Here is a 22277-nt window from a genome sequence, read left to right on the forward strand (position 1 = left end):
CAAATACAGTATACCACTGTTCAAAAAAAAAAAAAAAAAAAAAAAAAAGTTTGATTTTGGACGATATTACGTTTTTAAACGAAACAACACTTTACTTAAAGCTCTTATGTTTAATGCATTATAAAAGTAGTTTTAATGCATTAATTATGCCTTGTAATGCCCCTTATAATGCATTATACAATCTCATGAATAATTCTAACCTTAGTTAATACATAATAACATTACATTCATTGTTACACTATTCATTTTAAATTTGATTCTAATTATTTACGACAAGATATAATGTATTACAATGCACACTGTGAATAATTATAATGCATTATTCCCTTTAATATCCCTGTTATTTAAAAAAAAAAAAAAAAAAAAAAATGTTTTCAAATGTCAAATAACTTGGATGCCCCCCAATATTAAATATGTTAAATGAATAATTTTTTTTTTTTAATTAAATGAATTTTGTTTACTCACCAAACTAATATCAAATATCTGAGATACATATACTAATTTTCTAATATGAAATTATGATAATTTAGAATAAGTACTAACATAAAACGACTATGAATTCTACTACTAATAACAATATAAAATGCACCAAGGAATAATGAGTTGCTGGGATCATGAATATTAATCACATTGTCTGCGTTCGCTCAAACTGATTTGCTGAAATATAAACAGGGACGATAATAAGTGAGCGCCAGCCAATGAGATTGCCGCTTAAGCATTAGTTCCGCCTACTACCGGAGAAATCAGCAGTTCTTAAAAGCTGAAGAATTCCAAAAGAACTCCGTTGCTTTGACAGGAAAATACAGCAAAGAATATCGTTTATATCGTGTATCTTTCTTTGCGTGTGTGTGAGACAAAGCGACGGCTAGTCGTGTGCCTTCACACTAGAGTTTCAGTTCATCAAACACAGGTATGCTGCGCCATCCATTCAGATGAAATAAAATAATAGTTATTCCCATCAATGGTAAATAGTAACCTAAACTTCAGTGTATTTCTTACACAAAGCTATCATACAGCTTCAGAAGACTCAAAGTATCATGTACAAGTCAGCATACTTCCATCACTGTGTCATGATTTAAGAATACTATGAACTAGTGTTTATTTAAAACAAAAAAAAAATATCTGGATAATGTGATATGGATAAGTAAATATACAGAATTTTCATTTTTTGGTGAACTATCTCTTTAAGAAAAAAATGCTTTTTAAACACTGTTAATATACCACACCACTAATAATTGCTAATGAAATTAGCTAACGCAACATGAATAGCAATAGACTGACTGACAATAAAAAAAGCATAAACCTGTTGTCAATAACAGAGTCAGACAATCATAGCACAAATTGTGAGATCTTTAACATAATGAGAACAGAACAATCCTGGGGTGCCATACATTTAGAAAATAAATACAGAACTTCCTCAGATGCAGCAATGAAAAAAAAAAAAACTGGCTTGCAGGGCTACTCAGTAAGAAATCTCATTCAAAACTGTGTCAAAGATATCAAGACAAGGTCATTCAATCACCACCTGCTGACAAGGCGAAAATACGCTTTCTAGAAGCAGCACGGCTTTTATGAGGCATTCGCTAGCTCAAATATACTATAAAATGTCATATAACAGTGTATGTTTGGAGAAGTACTTCTCATAACCTTTCAGCAATATAAGGTAATATCTGGCACTGCGGTGTTGCATTTAAACATTAAACCTATGCAGAACACAAATACAGGGCTTATTACAAGTAGTTGATGTGTAGTAGTTAAAGTACACTCTGTAATAATTTCAAACTAAACCCGCTCTATTTTGGGGCATGCTCTAAAAAATCTGTACAAATAATTATAAGGTCAGGAAATGTATTCAATTTTCTAGGCTAATTTCCATGCTAATATAATTTGCTCTGTGTCCACATGGGATTCATCTGGTTTTGAAATGACTCTGCTGTCATTACGCAGGATGAAACTGCCAGTCAGAGAAGACGGAGTTTGAGAGAACATTATCAAATCATACAAACTGTCGGCGCACTCAATGCCCATGTCAATACATCACAGGAAGTTTGATAGTTTAGGGAACAAGATGCAAAGCAGTGGATGAAGTAGGCCTCGCATCCACTGAGAACAAAACTGTATAAATTAGTTTAATCTCATATCAACAGTCATGACTGTATTTCTTGGCATGCTAGTTAGCAATCGCTGTAGATTACTTGGTACTCCGTGAATGCATTTCATCAAAACGCTTCAAATCTGGCTGAAGCTGTGCTTCTCTTTAAAGAGATAGCTCACCCAAAAATAAAATTCTGTCATTAATTATTCACCCACAAGTCATTCCAAACCCATAAGACATAACACAAATTAAAATATTTTTGATAAAATCCGAGCGCTTTCTGACCTGCACAGACAGCAACACAACTGACACAATATCAAAAATATCTTAATTTGTGTTCTGAAGATGAACGAAGGTCTTACAGGTTTGGAACAACATGAGGGTAAGTAAGTATTGACACAATTTTCATTATTGGGTGAACTATTCCCTTTAACAGCAGGAATATCCCTCAGTTGAGTACTGATGCTCCAAAATGAAAATTCTCAGAATAGCACAATACACTTATGCAACACATACAGAGAGAGTGCAAATCTCTGTAAACAAAAAACTTCTTTCCATCAATATGATGGATCGTTTGACATGCTGCTTTTTTATACATGTCAAAGATTCTGTTATTATTTCTTTTAACCTTTCAGTCAAAATGTCCAGTTTTAAACATTAAGTGTTATTTTAAAATGTCACTAAATGTTTATTAATAAACATTTAACAGCTTTCCTTGCATAGATCAGCAGTAAAATATGTCATCAAATGAAGCAGAGATGACTTGAATGACATTCTTTCTTCTGTGGAACACAAAAAAAAATGATATTTGGTATATGAACGAAAAAAGACAAATTAGAAATTATCATCTTTTTTGTTTCACAAAAGAAAAAGTCATTGATGTTTGAAACAACATAAGAGTGAGTAAAAGATGACAGAACGTTCATTTGTGGTTGAACTATGCCTCTAAGGAAGTAAAAACAATAAGCTTTGATTTTTTTTTTTTTAAAAAAAGCAGACTTAGAACAAATATGAATTTAATAATGTCTCTGCACATATTTTTTAAGGTTTAAATGTTTTTGAAAAAAAAAACAGTAACACTTTAATGATAACAAATGACACATTATAATGTATTAACTAACATGAACATACAATGAACAATACATTCATTACACTGTTTATTAATCTTTGTTAATGCGAGTTAATAAGAAACAGTCGTTCGTTGTTTGTTCATGTTAGTTTACAGTGCATTAACTAATGTTAACAAACATGATTTTATGATTTTTATGATTTTAATAATGCATTATCAAATGCTGAAATAACATTAACTAAGATTATACTACGATGCCATTGGATGCTTGAATCTGATTGGTTGACAAACGTTCTTAGGTGTGCATTATTTTCAGGGAAACACACGGCGAATGTAGTTCCAGGCAGTGTTGGGGAAAGTTACTTTTAAAAGTAGTGAGTTACGATATTGAGTTACTCCCTAAAAAAGTAACTAATTACGTTACTTAGTTACTTTTTATGGAAAATAATGTGTTACTTTAATTTTGCGTTACTTTTTAAATCTGGGCAGGGCTTGCTTGTTTGTTTTTAATATAAAAAGTTCTATTTTTGGCAAATGTAAAAGCCTTTTCACACCAAAAGCCTCAGGCTTAGAGAAAAGTAAACTCACGTCTGTACAGTAGAATGCAGACGAAAAAAAAAAGTCAATACTTCAGCAATAAAAAAAAGGGAAAACAAATGTTAGATTATATTGAGTCATTTTTGCTTATTAGTATGGTTGAATTGGATCATCAAAGGTCGGCAGCAAAGACATCGGTTAAATAAAATAAGATTAATGCATAAAGGATATTTATATTATTTATCATATTTAATTATTGCAGGATTGCAAGCTTTTTTGAAAAAAGTAACTCAGATATTTTCTTGTCAGTTTAAAAGTAATGCGTTACTTTACTAGTTACTTGTAAAAAGTAATAATATTACATAACTCGCGTTACTTGTAATGCGTTACCCCCAACACTGGCTCCAGGTCATTTTGGAATTAGCAAAGGAGGTGTTGGATGAGACGCGCAAGAAATTAATCCTACTCACAAAAGTGTTTTAAGGACAAAAACGAGATGAATGCCCTGAAATATATCATCTGATCAATGTCACGAGGTGTGGTAACCGTTCTTATTTCATGTTAACTAATGTATCTAAATATTGTTTACTAATGAATCTTATTGTAAAGTGGTATTAAAAAAAAAATCCATTTCTAATATCCATTTTCTTATAATGACTGCGAGTAACAATGTGAACTACAAGTCTGACTTCAAAACAAAATAAATCCTTATAGGTGAGCTCTGCAAATCTATTCAGTTCCTGAAACAACTGGATGATCATTGCGTGGTTTGTTACAAGGTAAACACCATTACTGAGTCATCAAAGTGGGCATGTAACATCACCCCTGTCGAAACATTCACGTTCACAGTGCGGCTGTGAAATTAAAAGTATGCAGAGAAGCTGCAGTGAGGAATAGATACCTGAGGGTGGGCTCCTTGGGCTCTCTTCCAGGGGTCCGGTCGGTGGAGGCCTCCATGGGTGAGGGCAGCAGGTTGAGGAATGATGCAAGGGACTGACTGGAGTCCTCCCGTGAGGCTATAATACAAATTAAGAAAAGAAAAAAAAATTGTGGGTGAAAACAACTTACTTTATTTCCATGAAATATGAGATTTGGTAACCCTTTACAATAAGGTTCATTAGTTAACTACTGTAGTTAAACTAAGATTGAACAATCTTTCATTTAATCTTAATGTTAATTTCAGCATTTACTAATTCATTAAAATCAAAAGTTGTGCTTGTTAACATTAGTTAATGCACTGTGAATTAACATGAGCTAACAAGGAATGTCTGTTTTTTTTTTTTTGTTTTTTTTTTTATTAACTAACATTAACAAAGATGAACAAATGCTGTCATAAATGTATTGTTCATTTTTCATTCATGTTAGTTAATACACTAACTAATATTAACTAATGGAACCTTATTGTAAAGCGTTTCCAGGATTTATTTATATTTTTAAGTCATTTTTGTACAACAAACAAAATTTTGTACTTTATTAGGTCACCAATTTTCCATAATCTGGGTCCTAAAGCAAAACCAGCTGAGAACCACTGATCTAGAGAAAGTTCATGTTAAAATGACTTCAAGCACAGGCACTGCGATATTTACTTCTCTTGCAAAAAAAAACTGCTTTAGTAAATATCAGCAATGACATTCGCAGTGTTTATCGGTCTACAGGCTTCGCCTGTGGTGCATGTTAACGTGTAGTGTCATACATGCTGATGTAACTCCTCCCGAAATATCTGAACATTTGGAAAATTAAGATGACGACATGACTAATTCATAAGTGTATGCGTGCATAACTTCACGGTGTAATATTTTACAAGGTATTAAAATCTAAACATTTCCTCTAGTCTCTTCAGCTGAAGTTGTGGGGGGATAAGGTCTCATCTTTTTTTATCAAGGCAAAAATCATTTCTTCAAGCGATGCAGCTATTATAAGAATGTGTAATTACTATAACAAGATATTCAGAGATTTAACTGCATGAATATGAATGAGAGAAACGCCATAGTACATGTTTGAGAGTCTGAAGCAAAAAGAAGAGAGCAACTGGAGTGAAAACATACCATGGTGAGGTCGCTGGTCATCCGAGAGGTCAAGATCCAGCATCAGGTCATCCTCATCCAACTCGGATGAGCCAAGGTTATTCAAAACATCCTGGAAAATGGAGAAAAACTGTCAGGCAAGATCAAAATAAAACATTTTTGCAAAGGAGAACTCTGCGAGTATGGTTCTGGGTCCATTTTATATTGCATGCCATAATAAATCACCAACAACTGATGGAGTTTCACATACACATTTCAAAACTTTGGGATCAGTAATATTTTTAATGTTTTCTAAGTCTCTTAAGCGCATCAAAGTTTCATTGATTTGATCAACAATAGAGAAAAAGGTAATGTTATGAAATATTACTGCAACTTAAAATGACACTTTCCTATTTTAATATACTTTAAAATATAATTTATTTCTGTGATGCAAAGCTGAATGTTCATCAGCCATTACTCCAGTCTTTACTGTCACACAATCCTTCAGAAATCATTCTAATACGCTGATTATCAATGTTGGAAACAGTTGTCCAGCTTAATATGTTTTGGAACCTGTGATTCTTTTTTCAGGGTTCTTTAATGAATAAAAAGTCTAAAAGAACAGCATTTATTCAAGATAGAAATCTTTTCTAACAATATAAGTCTTTACTACCATCAGTTTAACACATTCTTGCTGAGTAAAATTAATAAATTCTTTCAAAGAAAGTAAAAGAAAGAAAAGAAAGAAATTACTAACCCCATACTTTGAGTGGCAGCGTATATTGTTACAAAAGATTTCTATTTTAAATATATATGCTGTTCTTCTTAACGTTTTATTCAGAGAATCCTGAAAAAAGTATCACAGGTTCCAAAAATATATAATATTAATAATAATAATAATAATAATAATAATAATAATAAGCAGCACAACTGTTTCCATGATTTCTGAAGGACCATGTGAACACTGAAGACTGGAGTAATGATGCTGAAAATGTAGCTTTGCATCACAGATGCATTCTATTTTAGAGTATATTAAATTAGAAAACCACTATTTTAAATTGCAATATTATTTTATAATATTACTATTTTTTTCTGTATATTTAATTTAATTCTTCTTTTAAAAAAACATTAAAAATCTTACTGACCCCAAACTTTTGAACAGCAGTGTAATTAATGAATTTATAATTAGGGAATACAAAAAAAATATATATACATTTAGAGCATGTAATATTTCCAGTTCTTACTGCAAATAAATACCTTTTTAAAAATAAATGTAAACTTATTTTTAATATTATTTTTATTGTTTTAATATCTCATAGATAAGATATTAAAACAACAACAATAATAATAATAATAATTATTAATATTATTATTATTATTATTATTATTATTATTATTATTATTATTATTCATGTATTATTAATTATTTATTTGTAATATCTTAAAAGTACATAATTCAGTGAAAAAATGTAAATATATTTAATGGCACATATAATTTTTTGTTTGTATATTTGTTTAATTAATATATACTGTATCGTTGACCATATCACTGTTTGTGGTTAAGCCAATAAAGATGGTAAAAAGGAGAAAAAGTAAAAATGTTATGATCAGGTTAATGGGGGGGGGGGGGGGGGGACACTCCCTTACTGTTAAGACCTAGCATCCATACAAGATTGCCATTTCATTATTTATGACATATTTAGACTCATTTTAATGCATCTACATTGCAGTTAAAGGTGACTAACAACTTAAACTTAAATTTAGCCCAAACCTCCAGCTGCGTGTCATGGTCTCTTTGTTAACGCAAGATGACAAAAGAGGATTTCATTTAATTCCAAGACGCCTCCACAGCAACCTTTCCACACATCTGACTAAACAGCGCAAAAAAAAAAAAAAAAAAAAACCACTGTGCACTCAAAAAGCAGAAAACCTGTATATCGCTCAAACCAAAGTGGGCTTCTGGGGTGATGTTTTTCAAAGTGTCACACTGCCATCTTGTGCCCAGCATGAAAAAGACACCTTCAGATTGAAAGCAAAAAGTGAAAAAAAAAAAAAAAAAAAAACAAAACAATATTAAAACAGGGTCGTTTATTCTAACTCACAATTCAGACTCAGCAAAGCTCTAATGTGGAGTATTTCAACCTAATCTTATTTAAAAGTGCATGTAAAAGACAAAAAGGCAAAAGAGCAGCTATTATGTCCTATTAAAGTGGAGAAGCGCGGTTCTGTGGCTAATTAACCAGGACAGAGCAAAGTATTGGATAGAGCATCAGGACAGAAAAGTGCCTTAACTTTGACTTTGCTCGAAATTAAAGGGTCGCTGGGCACCTAATTAAGACTCTCAGGATATGAAACGGCCTGGCCTTTAACTCTGTGAAATATTACGATGCCAAATGACAAAATGAACATAATGCATCACTACTGTTATGATCTCGGTAAGAACGTAATATTGATGAAGTGAATGGCCTTATTCGGTGACCTGTCCAAAGAGCTTATTTAGATATATTAAAGTAAGTAACAGTGTCATGGTTCATAAATGTCCTTGTGAACATAAACAGCCGAACACAGGTTGGTTTTGTGCATAAGCATGTAAACTCTCAATCAACAAGGTCACTAATCACAGACAGAGATATTGGCAACAGCAGCACAAAGGACAAAAAACGCCAGTGCTCAATAAAAATGTCTGCGTGAAGACGAAAAAAAACAAAAACAAACAAGAGGTGATGATATGAGATGATAGTCTTTTTTTTTTTTTCTCGAGCGTTTATTTCTGAGGGATTGAGAAGGTGACAGAGAGCTGACATTTGGTGTGACTCACTCTCCATCTCCCGATGTTCAGATTGATTTTTTTGATCTTTTCATGTCAGTGTCAGGAGAAAACATGCTTTACTTATTAACGAAATGTCCTGCGGCCCTTGACAAAAAGGCCAAATCAGTTCAATGGCATTGTAAACAACTTTTCTTCCTTTCGTATTTCAGAAACTCATTTCAAAAAATATATCCCTATGAGAAAATAAACACAGAAACGCTATTTTCAAGAGGCAATGTAACAGGTTTCACATTAGCAGGTTATGCGAGTATACACTCTCAGACATATTCAGAACAAATCTGTGCTGCTACCAGAAATTCTTATGAGGAGTCAGAAAACATTTGCACAAATGTATCCTAAGAGCTCGGATATGACCCGAGCTGAACTTGAGGTGCCCGCACTTAAGGTCCATTGCAACACGCGTTATGTGCCTCTTCGTACAGGACTGAGATATTGAAGTTACTGTAAGGGAAAAATGGTAAAAACTGAGACATGGCATGGGATAGATTCGAACCCATTTTTCCCACATGAGCACCAAGGCACAATGCGTTAGGTCACAGCACTAACAAAAGGGTTTTTTTTTAGATAAAATATAGAATTTGGATGATTAGATTCAATTAGATTTGATGATATAGAATGATGATTAGATTCACAATATTGGATTTCAATATTGCCTACTTCTAATAAAATGAAAGTAAAACACACACACACACACGACACTTGTAAATTAAATAATTTTACATATACAAATTTACTCATTAATGTGTAATATGTTACATTTAAATAAATTATGAACTTGTTTATGAACTCTGATTTTAAGAATTTTTACGACTCTTTTGCTTTGGACTATATACAAATGTTAAATCTTAAAATAAAATGTTAAGGTTACCACTGCATTTTTTCCAAAAATATTTTGATATATACAGGGCTCTACAGTGCAACCATTTCAGTCGTATTTGCAACTGAAATCTAATTTCAGCATATTTGTGTTTCCGCTGAAGGGAGCTTCAAAGGTTTCTGTGTTTTTGCAATGTTGAGTAATGCATCACAGACCTACCTGACGAATCTATTCATAAACACTTCAAACATTCATAAACATTCAAAACAAAGTTTGTAAATAAGATACAGATTTAGTACAAGTTAAATAAACAAGAAGTTAATATTAAGCGACTTGTCTGACTATAACACTATTGCCTGATTTAGCCCCATTTCATCATCAAAAATAGTTTGAAAAGTCACAACTGAGCTGCTGCGCATCTCCATTCAAACACAGTGGTGATTTGTTTATGAATGAACGTGTTTTTAAACTAATCTAGTGAATCAGTGATTCAATTTCCCATTCATAAAGAAAGTGACTTGCTTTATGCCTGGATGAATCAGCCATTAAAACGAATCAAATAAATGAATAAATCAGTAAATAAATCAGTGATTTGCCGCCACCTACTGGCAGTTTTAGTTTCATTGTTAAAGTACCTTTTCCGTTATTTACATAATTTAATATTTCTATATTCAAAAAATAACAAAAAACAACAACAACAACAACAACATTAATTTCAACATGAATTTATGAATTTGATTGCACTTATGCCACCTCTGAGCCTCATCAAAAGTTTCATGAAAAATCTCTTAAAGGGGTCATCGGATGCCCATTTTCCACAAGTTGATATGATTCTTTAGGGTCTTAATGAAAAGTCTATGATATACTTCGGTTAAAAATTCTCAATGGTAGTGTAAAACAACACCCTTTTTACCCTTTCAAAATTAGCTCTGCAAAAATCAACCCATTCTGATGGATTGCTCCTTTAAATGCAAATGAGCTCTGCTCGCCCCGCCCCCTCTTCTTTCTGTGGAGTGACGAGCCTGTTTACTTTAGCCGCATTCAGCTGCGTTTAGCCGCTAAACTCACTAACTAGCACCTTATTAGGAAAGGTGATTGCAAAGATTCATTAAAAAAAACCTTGTACTCACTTCTGTTGTAGGTGAAGCTGGATCACGAATGATTTACGCGAACATACACGCGTTTATGTAGATCGGGAGGCGCATTCCCTTCACAAACAAACGTAATCCACTGCATCTTTAGCGGCTCAGATGTCGGGAGTAAATGACGACCACTATGTTCATCCGGCAACACAACACCTCAATCGCTCAATCTGAGATATTCATATAACTTACATCCCTGCCTCGGCATGGAAACAGTGGAGGTCGGACTGTTACAGCTGATTTAGGGCGGGTCTGAGGTAAGACGCTCATGTCAATCAACTATTGTGGGAATGGCCTCTGTTGGTGTGATGCCACAATCGACAGGCATCTGAGAATGGCACGATTTGAAAGAGGGGATATTATTTGTACAGATTAATTAAAAACTACTGCATGGATTTGAATCATTTTAGGGTAGATGTGTACATACACTGCCAACACACATTAATGTTCAAACAACATGTAAAAGTGAACTTTGTATCTGATGACCCCTTTAATTTGTGTTCTCAAGATGAACGAAGGTCTTACGGGTTTGGAATGTCATGAGAGTGAGTAATTAAATGACAGAATTTTCATTTTTGCCTGAACTATCCCTCTAAGTCAGTAGTGATTATTTTTAGTTGGTGCTGAACACTGGTGTTCCAGGGCTGACAGATAATTCAGAATAATTAAGTGTCAGCATCAGTGTTACAGCTCTTTTGAACAAGTCTCAATAACGCTGCAAAGACAACCTTAATTAAACAAATATCATCAAATTTCAAGTCTAGGCCACAACGTATTGAGCAAAATAATGCCTGATTCAACAAGGCAGCTTTCTCATAAGTGAAACTCAAGCCCTTTAGGCGCATTCAGCTAACCAGCACTGGCTGCTGCCAAATGTTTCATTCATCAGCAAGACCAAAGCCTACTGCTCTACATTATGAAGGTTGATTGCAAGCTAAAAACAATTAGGCTGTATCAAACAAGAACCATCTTGATGCAAATGAAGCTGCAAGAGGCAAATTATCAAACAACACTTATGCCATTTACAAGCGTGTTGGCCAAAGATTACAGAAAGGGGAAACAACTGTAGTTCCTCAAATGTTAATGTTTGAAGAACACAGAGAGTAGTAACTGGCATGCTTCCCTTGAGAGCAGTGAGCAAGACCACAATTTCTCACTTAGACAATGGAATGCTTCCCTTTTCCTGCCTGTCTTTGTGTTTAAATTAAAAGTTATGTGAGTCAGGCCTGTAAAAAGTATGTTAATGAGCATTTCCATTCTCTGGTGATTATGGAGTCAGCTTAGAAAAATCTACAAAAACACTTTTAAAACAGAATCCACAAAGAATCCACAAAATTCTCTCTAAGAGAGCTTAAAATAAAATGAGTAGGTAGCAACTTTTAAAGCTTTTAAACTGGAACATTTAGAACCCCCCAAAAATGAAAATAAATAAATAAACATCACTGTTATTCTTGCTGAAGTTCATTTTGAAAATGACTAACGCTTCAGTGAGCGAGTCAGTTATTAGACCAATTCATGCAAACAAGTTGTGAGTTTGGGACATGTTTGAGACTGATTCATTAAGAACCAACTCGTTCATTCGCAAATCGGACATCACAGATAACAATGTTCATTGTTCCGTGCAGCATGCACAATGCAAAATGCTGTCCCTCCTCTGAACTTGACTGCAGAACGACTGCACCGTAGAAGAGGATTTTCCTTTAACAAATCCGTTTCATCCGGCAATTAAAACGTGGGCTAACATATCCATTTATCTTTATCTAGCCCAGCTTTGATAATACAATAATCTGGATCCTCAAAGTCACCCAAAGCATACAGCATGTTTCCTAAGATTTCCAAATTCTGTTGACAAACCTGATCAGACACGGTGCCTTCAGGATGTAGCCTCATCCAAGAACAACTGCCAAACAGGATAATGTAAATGGAAAGGCCAGGTCAGCCCAGTCACGGTAAAGGTAACCCTCACTCAGAAATTTTGCACGGCACATGACTTGATGACAAATTAGCAGTGGCACCTTAGCAAGCATTAAAGAACAATAACACAGGATGTGGCGTTTTCCTCCGCTACGCTGGAAAACAAGAGCAATTACTTTGGCCTCAAGCTGTGCAGGTGCAGGCTACGCTATTCAGAAACAAAACAAAGCCTTTAGAACTTCGTAGGAACTAGCCAAAAGTTTGAGCCATTGTTTTACGTTACTAATTGAAAGAAGGTTTTCCTGTAAGGGTTTTGTCTAAAATCTCACTCAAACGTAATTCTTTATCTATCAGCCCTTTAACACCGATGACCGGCACCAGCTAAAAACAGTCACTACTGACTACTCAATTAAAAGGAAATTACAGTTTCATTCAGCAAGAATGAATTAAATGATTCATAAGTGATCTTTGTAATGTTACAAAAGATTTCTATTTTAAATAAACGCTGTTCTTTTGAACTTTCTATTCAAAGAATTCTGTATTATAGTTTCTACAAAATATTAAGCGGCACAACTGTTTTCAACATTGATAATACCAGGAACATGTCTTGATCACCAAATTAATATATTAGAATGATTTCTGAAGGATCATATGACGCTGAAGTCTGGAGTAATGCATGCTGGAACTTATTAGTCAGCTAGGAAAAATAACTAGGGAGGAGCATTTTTGCTAAATATAAACAGCATATGAGATAGTCATTATCATTTTTACTGTTATTCAGTGTTTAATTTATGTTATGTTTTTGTGACAGCCACCATTTATGTGTATACTTCAAAAAATAAATTGGAGTATGAATATAATTAAGTAACCGTAATTTTATTATTATAAAAACTCAGCAGATAAAACAAATCTGTTAATGTGAACCTTTAATATTATAGTAATACTCTAATGAATATTTCACAGTATTAGTTGAGAGATTTTGTTTTCCTTAAGAACTTAAGAAAATTTGGTATGTATTGTACCTGATATCTATCCAAAATAATCAATACTGAATTGAATCAGAAATTGAATCAAACTGCAAGCTTGTGAATCAGAATCAAATCCAGTCCAGCCTTGTGTTTTAGCATGAACGTGTGCAGTACCAAAGAACACAAAGTACATCACATGGGAAACACTTAACAGAACACATAAATGTGCGTAACTAACGAAAATAAGCAAGCTAGTATGCAAAGGTGTCTGGAGACTGGAGGCAATAATATGGATTGTTTTTTTCCAGAAAACTTCTCGCACAAAATAAATTCAAGCACTTTGAAGGACCTGTATCTATGTATGTTTATTTTCAAAAACTTTTGATGGCCTTGAATTTTTTTTTTTTTTTTTTCAATTTCAAGGACCTGTGAGAACCCTGGTTAAATATATTCTAAATCATCAACAAAATCTCATCAAATCAAAATCTGTAAATAAATGTTTCTTATGCTCAAATAGTATTCTAAAAAGCTTATATTTCAGGTTGGCCTGGTCCACGCTCATGGGCGATCAGTCGTTAGTGCGGGTCTCAGGACAACGACTGTTTCTGAGGCAACCGGAGCTTCTAACGGCAGCTGCAGTGCTGTGATGACTTTACACATTTGCGACTGGCTTTCTTATTTAGAAAGCAGGACTAAAAGGAATAGTTCACCCAAAAATAAAAATTAATTTTTCATTAATTATTCACCCTCATGTCATTCCAAAGCAATAAGACCCTTGTAGAGATATGACCCTTCTTCCTCGGCTGGGATTGTTTACAACCGCATTTGGGATTGTTTGAAGCCGCATTTAAACTGCATTTTGGAAGTTCAAAATCGGGGCACCATATCAGTCCATTATATGGAGTTCTCCTTTAATGCCAGAATTTTCATTTTTGGGTGACCTTTAATTCACATTGTGTTTTCTCCCATTCAGAGTAACACGAGTACACTTTTTGTATATCTGAAGTAATCTTTAGCAGTTAGCACTGTACATATATTTGTTCTCATTGAAAACACCATTACAGGAATTTAAAGAACTGCTTGTGCTCCACCGCCTTCAGCAAACTTCAACACAATCACTGTTGGACTTCAAATAGCCTGCTGTGAACAGTGCTCCTGTTATTACGCATAATCCACAGGTTTATTGCAAGGTCTTGTGAAGAGATTAAAGAACAGTGTTTTTCTAAATTCTGCTTTTAATAAGCAGATGGCTGGCTTTAATAAGTACTAGCAGTACAAAAAGGCTTTTTCATGTTGTGAACTAGATATTTCACAATCACAGTATTTCTGATGAAACTGAACTTTTGAATGAGGAATGAGAATCCATGAGACCCAGTGATTATGTTACAATGAAGCGTCACACAAGACCGATGCTCGCACAGTAGCTCAGTTTTTAAGCACAGCCTGCTCTAGGTAGATTCACAGCAGTGCCACACTTTCCCATTTCATCATTATTGATTTAACTGCACTCCACAGCATATTCAATGACTTGGAAATGTTCTTATATCTTCCACCCGCGTTGGGCTTTTGAATTACTTTCTAGAGTTGATTTGATTGTCCTTTTTTCTTTAGGTCTAAATTCTGCCACAATACTGCAATACTGACTCACAGAACCTGGACTTTTCTAAGTAAAGACGCATTTATACTACAATCAATCACCTCTTGAATACACACAACTGCTCTCCATTTAATCAGTCATTTGGCATTCTTCTGTGGAACACAAAAGAGTGAATTTTTGAAGAAAATTCAAAATGCCCACCCTTTCAATATAATGAATGATAATGAGGACTAGGTCTCATTACCATATAGGCCTACATATATGTGCATTTAGCATACAGCATATATATGCAACATCTTATAAGAATTCTGAAGTCATACAATGGCTCTGTGTTTGTTTTTTAAAGCTTAAAAGCTTAAATCTCCATTCACTGTAACTGCATGGAAACAAGCAATGAGTATGTGATTTAAAAATACTTTCTGAAATATTTTAGTTTGCATATTTATCTCTTTTTTTTTTTTATAATAACCCAAGTTTGTGTTACACAGAAAAAGTAAGTTGTACAGGTTTGGAAATAATGGCTGAAATTTCAATCATCCCTTTAAAGATTCAATTCTGCAAAACAACATGACATCAGGGTTTAATACAAGTTTTGGCGCACTACATATTCAGGCAATGGAATCTTCTACAGAAGGAAAGTGACCCATGGATACTGGCCCTGCTGACCTGCTGGTGCTAAAATGGTGTGAGAGGATTTGTCTGTTTAATTAAGTACTGCGATTATATCGCTGGGTGGGAATTTAATCCCTCAGAAGGACACAGCGAGAGTCTACATCAATGGTTTTACAAGACAGTCATGCTTTTAAATCAAACAGACCAGTTTATCTACGATTGATTTTTTGGAAAATGTGTGCTAGAGCAGTGGAATTTCATTATACTTACCAGGCTGCCCAGTTTGGAAGATGAGGAACTGGTTCTCTGCTTGGATAAAGTGTTGCCCTCCATGCAGTGAGGATCCCTGAGGTTGAGGTGAAGTCTGGGTCCTCCTGCACCCTCAGAGGCCGACCGCAGACGCCTCTCCATGCGCATAACCTCATGGTACGGGCTCACGCTGCTGCACATGGACACTGTTAAAGATACAAATAAAGATTAGTGAAAGATATTCCTCAAAACAAGTTATTAAGTTGTGTTTTGAAGCAGTGTACAATAACAATGACATCACTTTGTTATTTATATATATATATATATATATATATATATAAAAAATATAAAGTGAATAACTAATAGAGTGCCGTTCAAAAGTTTGGGATCAGTATGATTTTGCTTTTTAAACAACAAGTCTTTTCTGCTCATTAAGGCTGCATTTATTTGATTTATTGATTATAGATACAGAAAAAAAAAAAAAAAAAAAAAAAAAAAAAAAAAACAGTAATATTGTGAATAATTATTGCAATTTAACATAGTGGAAAATATAATTTATTCCTGTGATGCAAAGCTGAATTTCAGCATCATTACTCCAGTATTCAGTGTCACATGATCCCTCCGAAATCATGCTAATATGACTTTTTTCAGGATTCTTTGATGAATACATTTTTACAAAGAACAGCATTTATACAGAAATAATTTGTAATAATATACACTACTGTTTGGGGTAAGTATATTTTTTTTCTTTCTTTCTTGGTTTGAAAGAAATTAATTCTTTTATTCAGCAAGGATGTTAAATTGATAAAAAAGTGACAGTAAATACTTAGATTGTTAAAAAAAAATGTTTTTAATAAAGGCTGTTCTTTCTAACTTCTTACTCAATAAATAAAATAATAAAATATTTAGCAGTGTTACTGTTTCCAACAGTGATAATAAATCAGCATATTAGAATGATTTCTGAAGGATCGTATGACACTGAAGACTGGAGTAACGGCTGATGAAAATTCAGCTTTGCATCACAGAAATAAATTATATTTAAAAAAACAAATAAAATAGAAAACTTATTTTAAACTGCAATAATATTTCATAATAATGGAACTTTGAGCTATAGAGACTTCTTTAAAAATCATTTAAAATCTTACTGATCACAAACTTTTGAACGGCAATGTGTGTGTGTGTATATATATATATATACACACACACGTACATACATATACACACATACATATATATTTGAACATGAGACGCCTAAATGGTAGTGTATACAAAATGCACAGACAATGTTACAAAAAAAGTGTTATTATGGAAAATACACATGAATGGGTTTAAATGAAACTGTGAACTGCGCTTCTATGGAAAACAATATTCAAATGCACTGGAAAAAATAAAGATGGAAACCACCTTGTTACCAAGTTTCGTCCCTTTAACTGAATTATTATCTCAATGTACAGAGACAGATCTCAATGGACTTTAAATTAGGCTGCAGGTCACAATCTAAAGAATATGTAAAACATGTAGCAAAGATATTAAATACACAAAGAATAAGTGTTAAGCCTAGGGCACAAACTACAACTCACCACTGCATCAGATCTGCATATAATACATTTAGTTTAGTTTATCTCTTAAACCAAATTTTAATATCTAAACAACATGGATAGGTGAAACAGACAAAAAAAAAAAAATCGTTAGTTACGTTTCAGCATAGTACCATCATCATAAATGCTTTAATCTTAAATCCTACTGACACAAATATTCACAAGCACTACAAAGAAAATATACTGATATTCAGAGAAAGCCTAAAACCTATACAGCCAGAAAATAAAAAAAAAAATGCAGAAAAGGACACAGTGATAACTGTAAATATATTTACAAGAAAAAAAATAAACATGCAAAACAAAAACTTGCTCAAATTCCCAGCAAATCTAAATTAAACAAAAAAGGGTTTCTGGAAAACTTGTTTTGCCAAAATAATCTGTCTGCCAACATGGTAAACAAAAGACCTGACTGCATCCAGACATTTTTCCTTCTAAAGATAAGCGAGTATGACTAAAAACATTTTAATAACATTAAAAAGAGATTAATCATTTACTTGAATATTAATGAATGACCCCAAGCCTGTAATTGTAAATGAAACCACTGAGTGTAGAGTTCACTCTCTCCTGCAAGAGGATCCATAGTAAAGCCAATATCAGGTCACCACTAGAGGAAATTCAATACAGTGGAGATGGTTAGTTTCCCATAAACCTCTAAGCCACAGGCATTCTGGAGTGAAAGCACTCATAAGGTAAAAGTATAATTTACAGAAGAGAAACCACAGCTCAGAAGAAAAGTACAGCCAAACTGGAACAAAGCATTGTTTATAAAGGGAGGGGAGAATGCTTTTTTAAAAAAATATAAAGTTCCAGTTTTTGTTTGCGTGTATAAAAATACTAGTTTAAGCTTTCAGCAGTTCCAGAGCTGTGAAGATCAGTTTCACATTCAGTTTAAAGGTACACGTTATGAAGCGCTTTTATAGGTCATTACATGAGGGCTTAAATGTCATTTTTAAAATCATAAACATGATAATTAACTATGTGACAGATTAATTAATTACAAATTGACTTCTAAACTTCAACATGACTTAAAAATAAATTAGCATATTACACAGGTCTCTGAAATACTACATGCTGATCGGTCAATCACAGCATTTTGCATTTCAATATTTTGTATACTGAGCCACTACACAGTATAACTGCCTGCTGTTTCCAAAATAAGTTTCCACACATAGCTGTGTAAGATTCATGTATATTGCATGTCTCTGAGGTCCTTTTTCATTTAAATCAATACATTAAGTCAGATCAATATTTCAGGCCTTTTCTTTTTTGGCAAGTAGCCATGTAAAAAAAAAAAAAAAAACAGGAAAATGTCCAGATGGTCACGCCGTTTTACCTTATGATGTACTAAAAACAATCGTGAAAACAATTAATTTGGCTGTCAGTTTCACAACCATTTTAACCAGAACACCTGTAGTACCCAACAATACAACTGTACGTATTTTTTTTCCCCAAAATTTTTAAACTTCAGCACCCATGAGCTCTCATATGTGACCCTGGACCACAAAACCAGTCATAAGGGTATTTTTATTTTTTTTTTATTGAAATTTATACATAATTTATCAATTAAATTGAGTAAATAAAGAAGCTTTCCATTGATGTATTGTTTGTTAGGATAGGACAATATTTGGCCAAGATACAACTATTTGAAAATCTAAAATCTGAGGGTGCAAAAGAAAAAAAAAAAAAATTCTAAATATTGATAAAAAAAATAAAAAAAAACCTTTAAAGTCTTCTAAATGAAGTTCTTAGCAATGCATATTATGAATCAAAAAAGTTTTGGTAGATTTACAGTAGGAAATTTACAAAATATCTTAATGGAACATTATCTTTACTTAATATCCTAATTATTTGACATAAAAAGAAAAATTGATAATTTTGACCCATACAATGTATTGCTGGCTATTGCTACAAATATACCCGTGCTACTCATGTCTTTTGTGGCCCAGGGTCACATAAGGTCATAAGAGCTATAGATGAAATCTCAGTGAAAGATTAGTGAAACTGGTTTTAAGATAAAAGATTAAAATGTCTTTGTCATGGAACAAGTATGTAAAAACTTGTTCCTCTATAAAAACAGAAAGAGTACCGCTGTTATTTAAACACGCAAAACAGCAACTCACTGACATTACCTGTGTGCGGCTTCCTCAGGTGACTCGGCCTGGTCTCCAGTTTGCTCAGGCCTGATGATCTTCCTGCCTGCTGGATGAGCACAGTGTTCCTGGACCGCCTCTCTCGGGGGTCTGGATTGGAGCTGCTTTCCTCACTCAGTTCTGGAGCTTGCTCAATCTCACTGGTATCTGACTGGTCAGGGTTAGCATTAGGGTTCAGCTCTTTCACTGTCTGCAGTGTTGCTGGTTCTGTATGGGCAGTGGTGCTCTCGCACTGTGTGTTGGTTGTGTGGCTGGTATCTGGCAGTACATGCTTTTCTGTGGTGGCCTGGGCTGGGGTGAAGGACACCTGTGAGGTAGAAACAGCTTGGCTAAAGTTTTCAGGTGGAGCAGCTGGACTGGGTGCTGGCAAAGCATCCACTTCTGAGACAGAGTCCTCGGTGACGTGAACAAAATCGGATGGTGTTATTGCCGTGGTGCGGTCTTCTGAGATCATAGGCGACTGTAGAGAACTCTCAACCAGTTCTCCAGGCCAGGAACCTGGGGTACCAGTTTTAGGAGGATCTTCCACAGCATCCTGACCTTTGCTCTGGTCTGGGACATTGGGCAAGTTCTTGGAAAACCGTTGGTGAGCTGATAAGGACTTGGGTAGCAGCTGCTTCTTATGTTTGGAAGACCTTTTGCTGCTCACATCATCAAGGAACCCTGAATCATCTCCCTCGTTTGTCCCTGAGCTGATGCAATTAATAAACACGCTGCGGTTTGTGGATGCCTTCTCGAGGTCTTCCGTTTGAGATCGGGTGATTTTTTTCTTATGTCCGCCAAATCCGAATGAATGCCGCGTCTTTGAGACAGAACCGTCTCGAAAGGTGGCTTCAGATCCCTGGCTGCGATTGTCCAGGCTGAGCTGGGTCGGGTCACTGTTCCTCTTGCAGTGGAAGCTGAGGGACGGAGTGCGGAACAGGCTTCGGCGTTTGCCCGTGCTGCTGGAGCTGGAGTTCGTGCTGGAGGGAGAGGAAGTGTGGACGCCATTGCCGACACCGCCGGAGGAGGGCGAGGAGGGAAGCGAGTCCTGCCTCTTTCGCCCGCTACGTCTAAAGATGGGAAGCCTGGAGACCAGGGTGGAGCGGCGTGTCCCTGATTCGCCCATTAAGATCAAGCACCAGATCAGACACACTGCAAACAGGTAAAAAAAAAGACAGACTCAGCATTAGCATGACAGCCTTAAAGGGATAGTTCACCCAAAAATGAAAACTCTGTTGTCGAATACTCACCCCTATGTCAAACCCGTAAGACCTTCATTCATCTTCAGAACACAAATTAAGACAATTTGATGACATCTGAGAGCTTTCTAAACCTCTACAGACAGCAATGTAACTGAAATGTTCCCAGGCCCAGAAAGGACGTTGTTAAAATAGTGCAACTAGTCCAGTGGTTCGACCGCAATTTTACAAAGCTATGACAATACTTTCTGTGCGCAGAGAAAACAAAAACAACTTTATTCAGCAATTCTTCTTCTCCACATCACCGTCCACCGCCATTATATTAGATGAACTGTTGAATAAAGTTGTTATTTTTGTATTATTTGCACACAAAAAGTATTCTCATAGCTTTACAAAATTAAGGTTGAGCCACTGATTAAGGACAGAACTTTAATTTTTGCCTGAACTATCCCTTTAGCAAACAGCCACAATCAGGATTGGCAAAGACCACTAGGTAACAAGTCTCACATTTGACAAGAAATTTGGTTGTTTAGAAACAAAAACAAACTCTTGAGGAACCAATTTGTTAATAGTTTGATGAACACACAAAGGGAAATTTGGCAAGATGCACAGGAGCCTTCATTAATTTATCATTATTTCATTCTAACAAGTAAAAGGCAAATGCTATAATTTTCATATATTGTTGGCATTCAGCAAGCAATTTTAAATCCTTGATTTTAATCTATGCTGGTCTTTTTACTACATCATATTGATGTAATATTCGCTGCATACTCTATGTAAAATGAGCGCTACATGGTCTTTATTGAAGAAAATGTGAGCACAGGTATACTAGATTACTTTTGGTTACAGTGTTTACTTCTCTTTCACTCTTGTTAACAATTTATTTAAGAATACTATATACTTTTTTCTCTTTTTTTCAAATTGATCCATTTGAACTCATGTTCATTATAATTAGAATAAACATTATATTTGGCTTACAATTGTTATGCATGTTTTATTTGCCATCTTTAAATTAAATAATGTAATTCCAAGTAGTGTGAGGCCACCTTGAACTTTAAGATATCAGCCAATAAAAATAATAATAATAATAATAAAATAAAATAAATAAATTTAAAAAGCTCACTTGATTTTGACATTTGCACAATTCCAAATATTTTTAAATATTTGTCAAAAGAAAGAAAGAAAGAAGGATGTTTAAGAGAATATTTAATTTTTTATATTCTCATTAATCATTTTTCTTGTATTATTCTTGTATTTTGGGGGAAAATGAAATATAAAAAAGTCTAACATCTTTAGAGTTTGTCTAAAATTGGTTCCCAAAAACAAAAAACTTATTATTTTAAAAAGATCAGAGTCCACTTGTGAGCTACAGCATCACTTTATAGTCCTCAAATGCGGGGGGAAATTGTGAATTAAAATACTGTATATTAGTTTAACAATTAATTACAAATAATAAAACACCTGGTAAAAACCTGAAAGGCTTGTAAAAATCTGCATTCTCTGTGTCCAAGAGGC

At 34.3% G+C, this 22277-nt stretch overlaps 1 protein-coding gene across 4 annotated transcripts in view; it reads right to left on the reverse strand.

Moving 5' to 3' along the window:
• ccser1 (coiled-coil serine-rich protein 1) overlaps positions 1–22277 on the reverse strand; it is a 106273-nt gene that overhangs the window by 82929 nt on the left and 1067 nt on the right. For all 4 annotated transcript variants that reach the window (XM_051117356.1, XM_051117358.1, XM_051117357.1 and 1 more), the window contains exons 2-5: positions 19561–20715; positions 15855–16039; positions 5747–5837; positions 4603–4717 (exon numbers count right to left, since the gene is read on the reverse strand). In XM_051117356.1, the coding sequence (XP_050973313.1) occupies positions 4603–4717; positions 5747–5837; positions 15855–16039; positions 19561–20689 (1520 nt within the window). In that variant the 5' untranslated portion in view covers positions 20690–20715. The remainder of the gene's footprint in view (positions 1–4602; positions 4718–5746; positions 5838–15854; positions 16040–19560; positions 20716–22277) is intronic.

This window comes from Labeo rohita, chromosome 8, assembly GCF_022985175.1.
Source record: "Labeo rohita strain BAU-BD-2019 chromosome 8, IGBB_LRoh.1.0, whole genome shotgun sequence".
Taxonomy (NCBI): domain Eukaryota; kingdom Metazoa; phylum Chordata; class Actinopteri; order Cypriniformes; family Cyprinidae; genus Labeo; species Labeo rohita.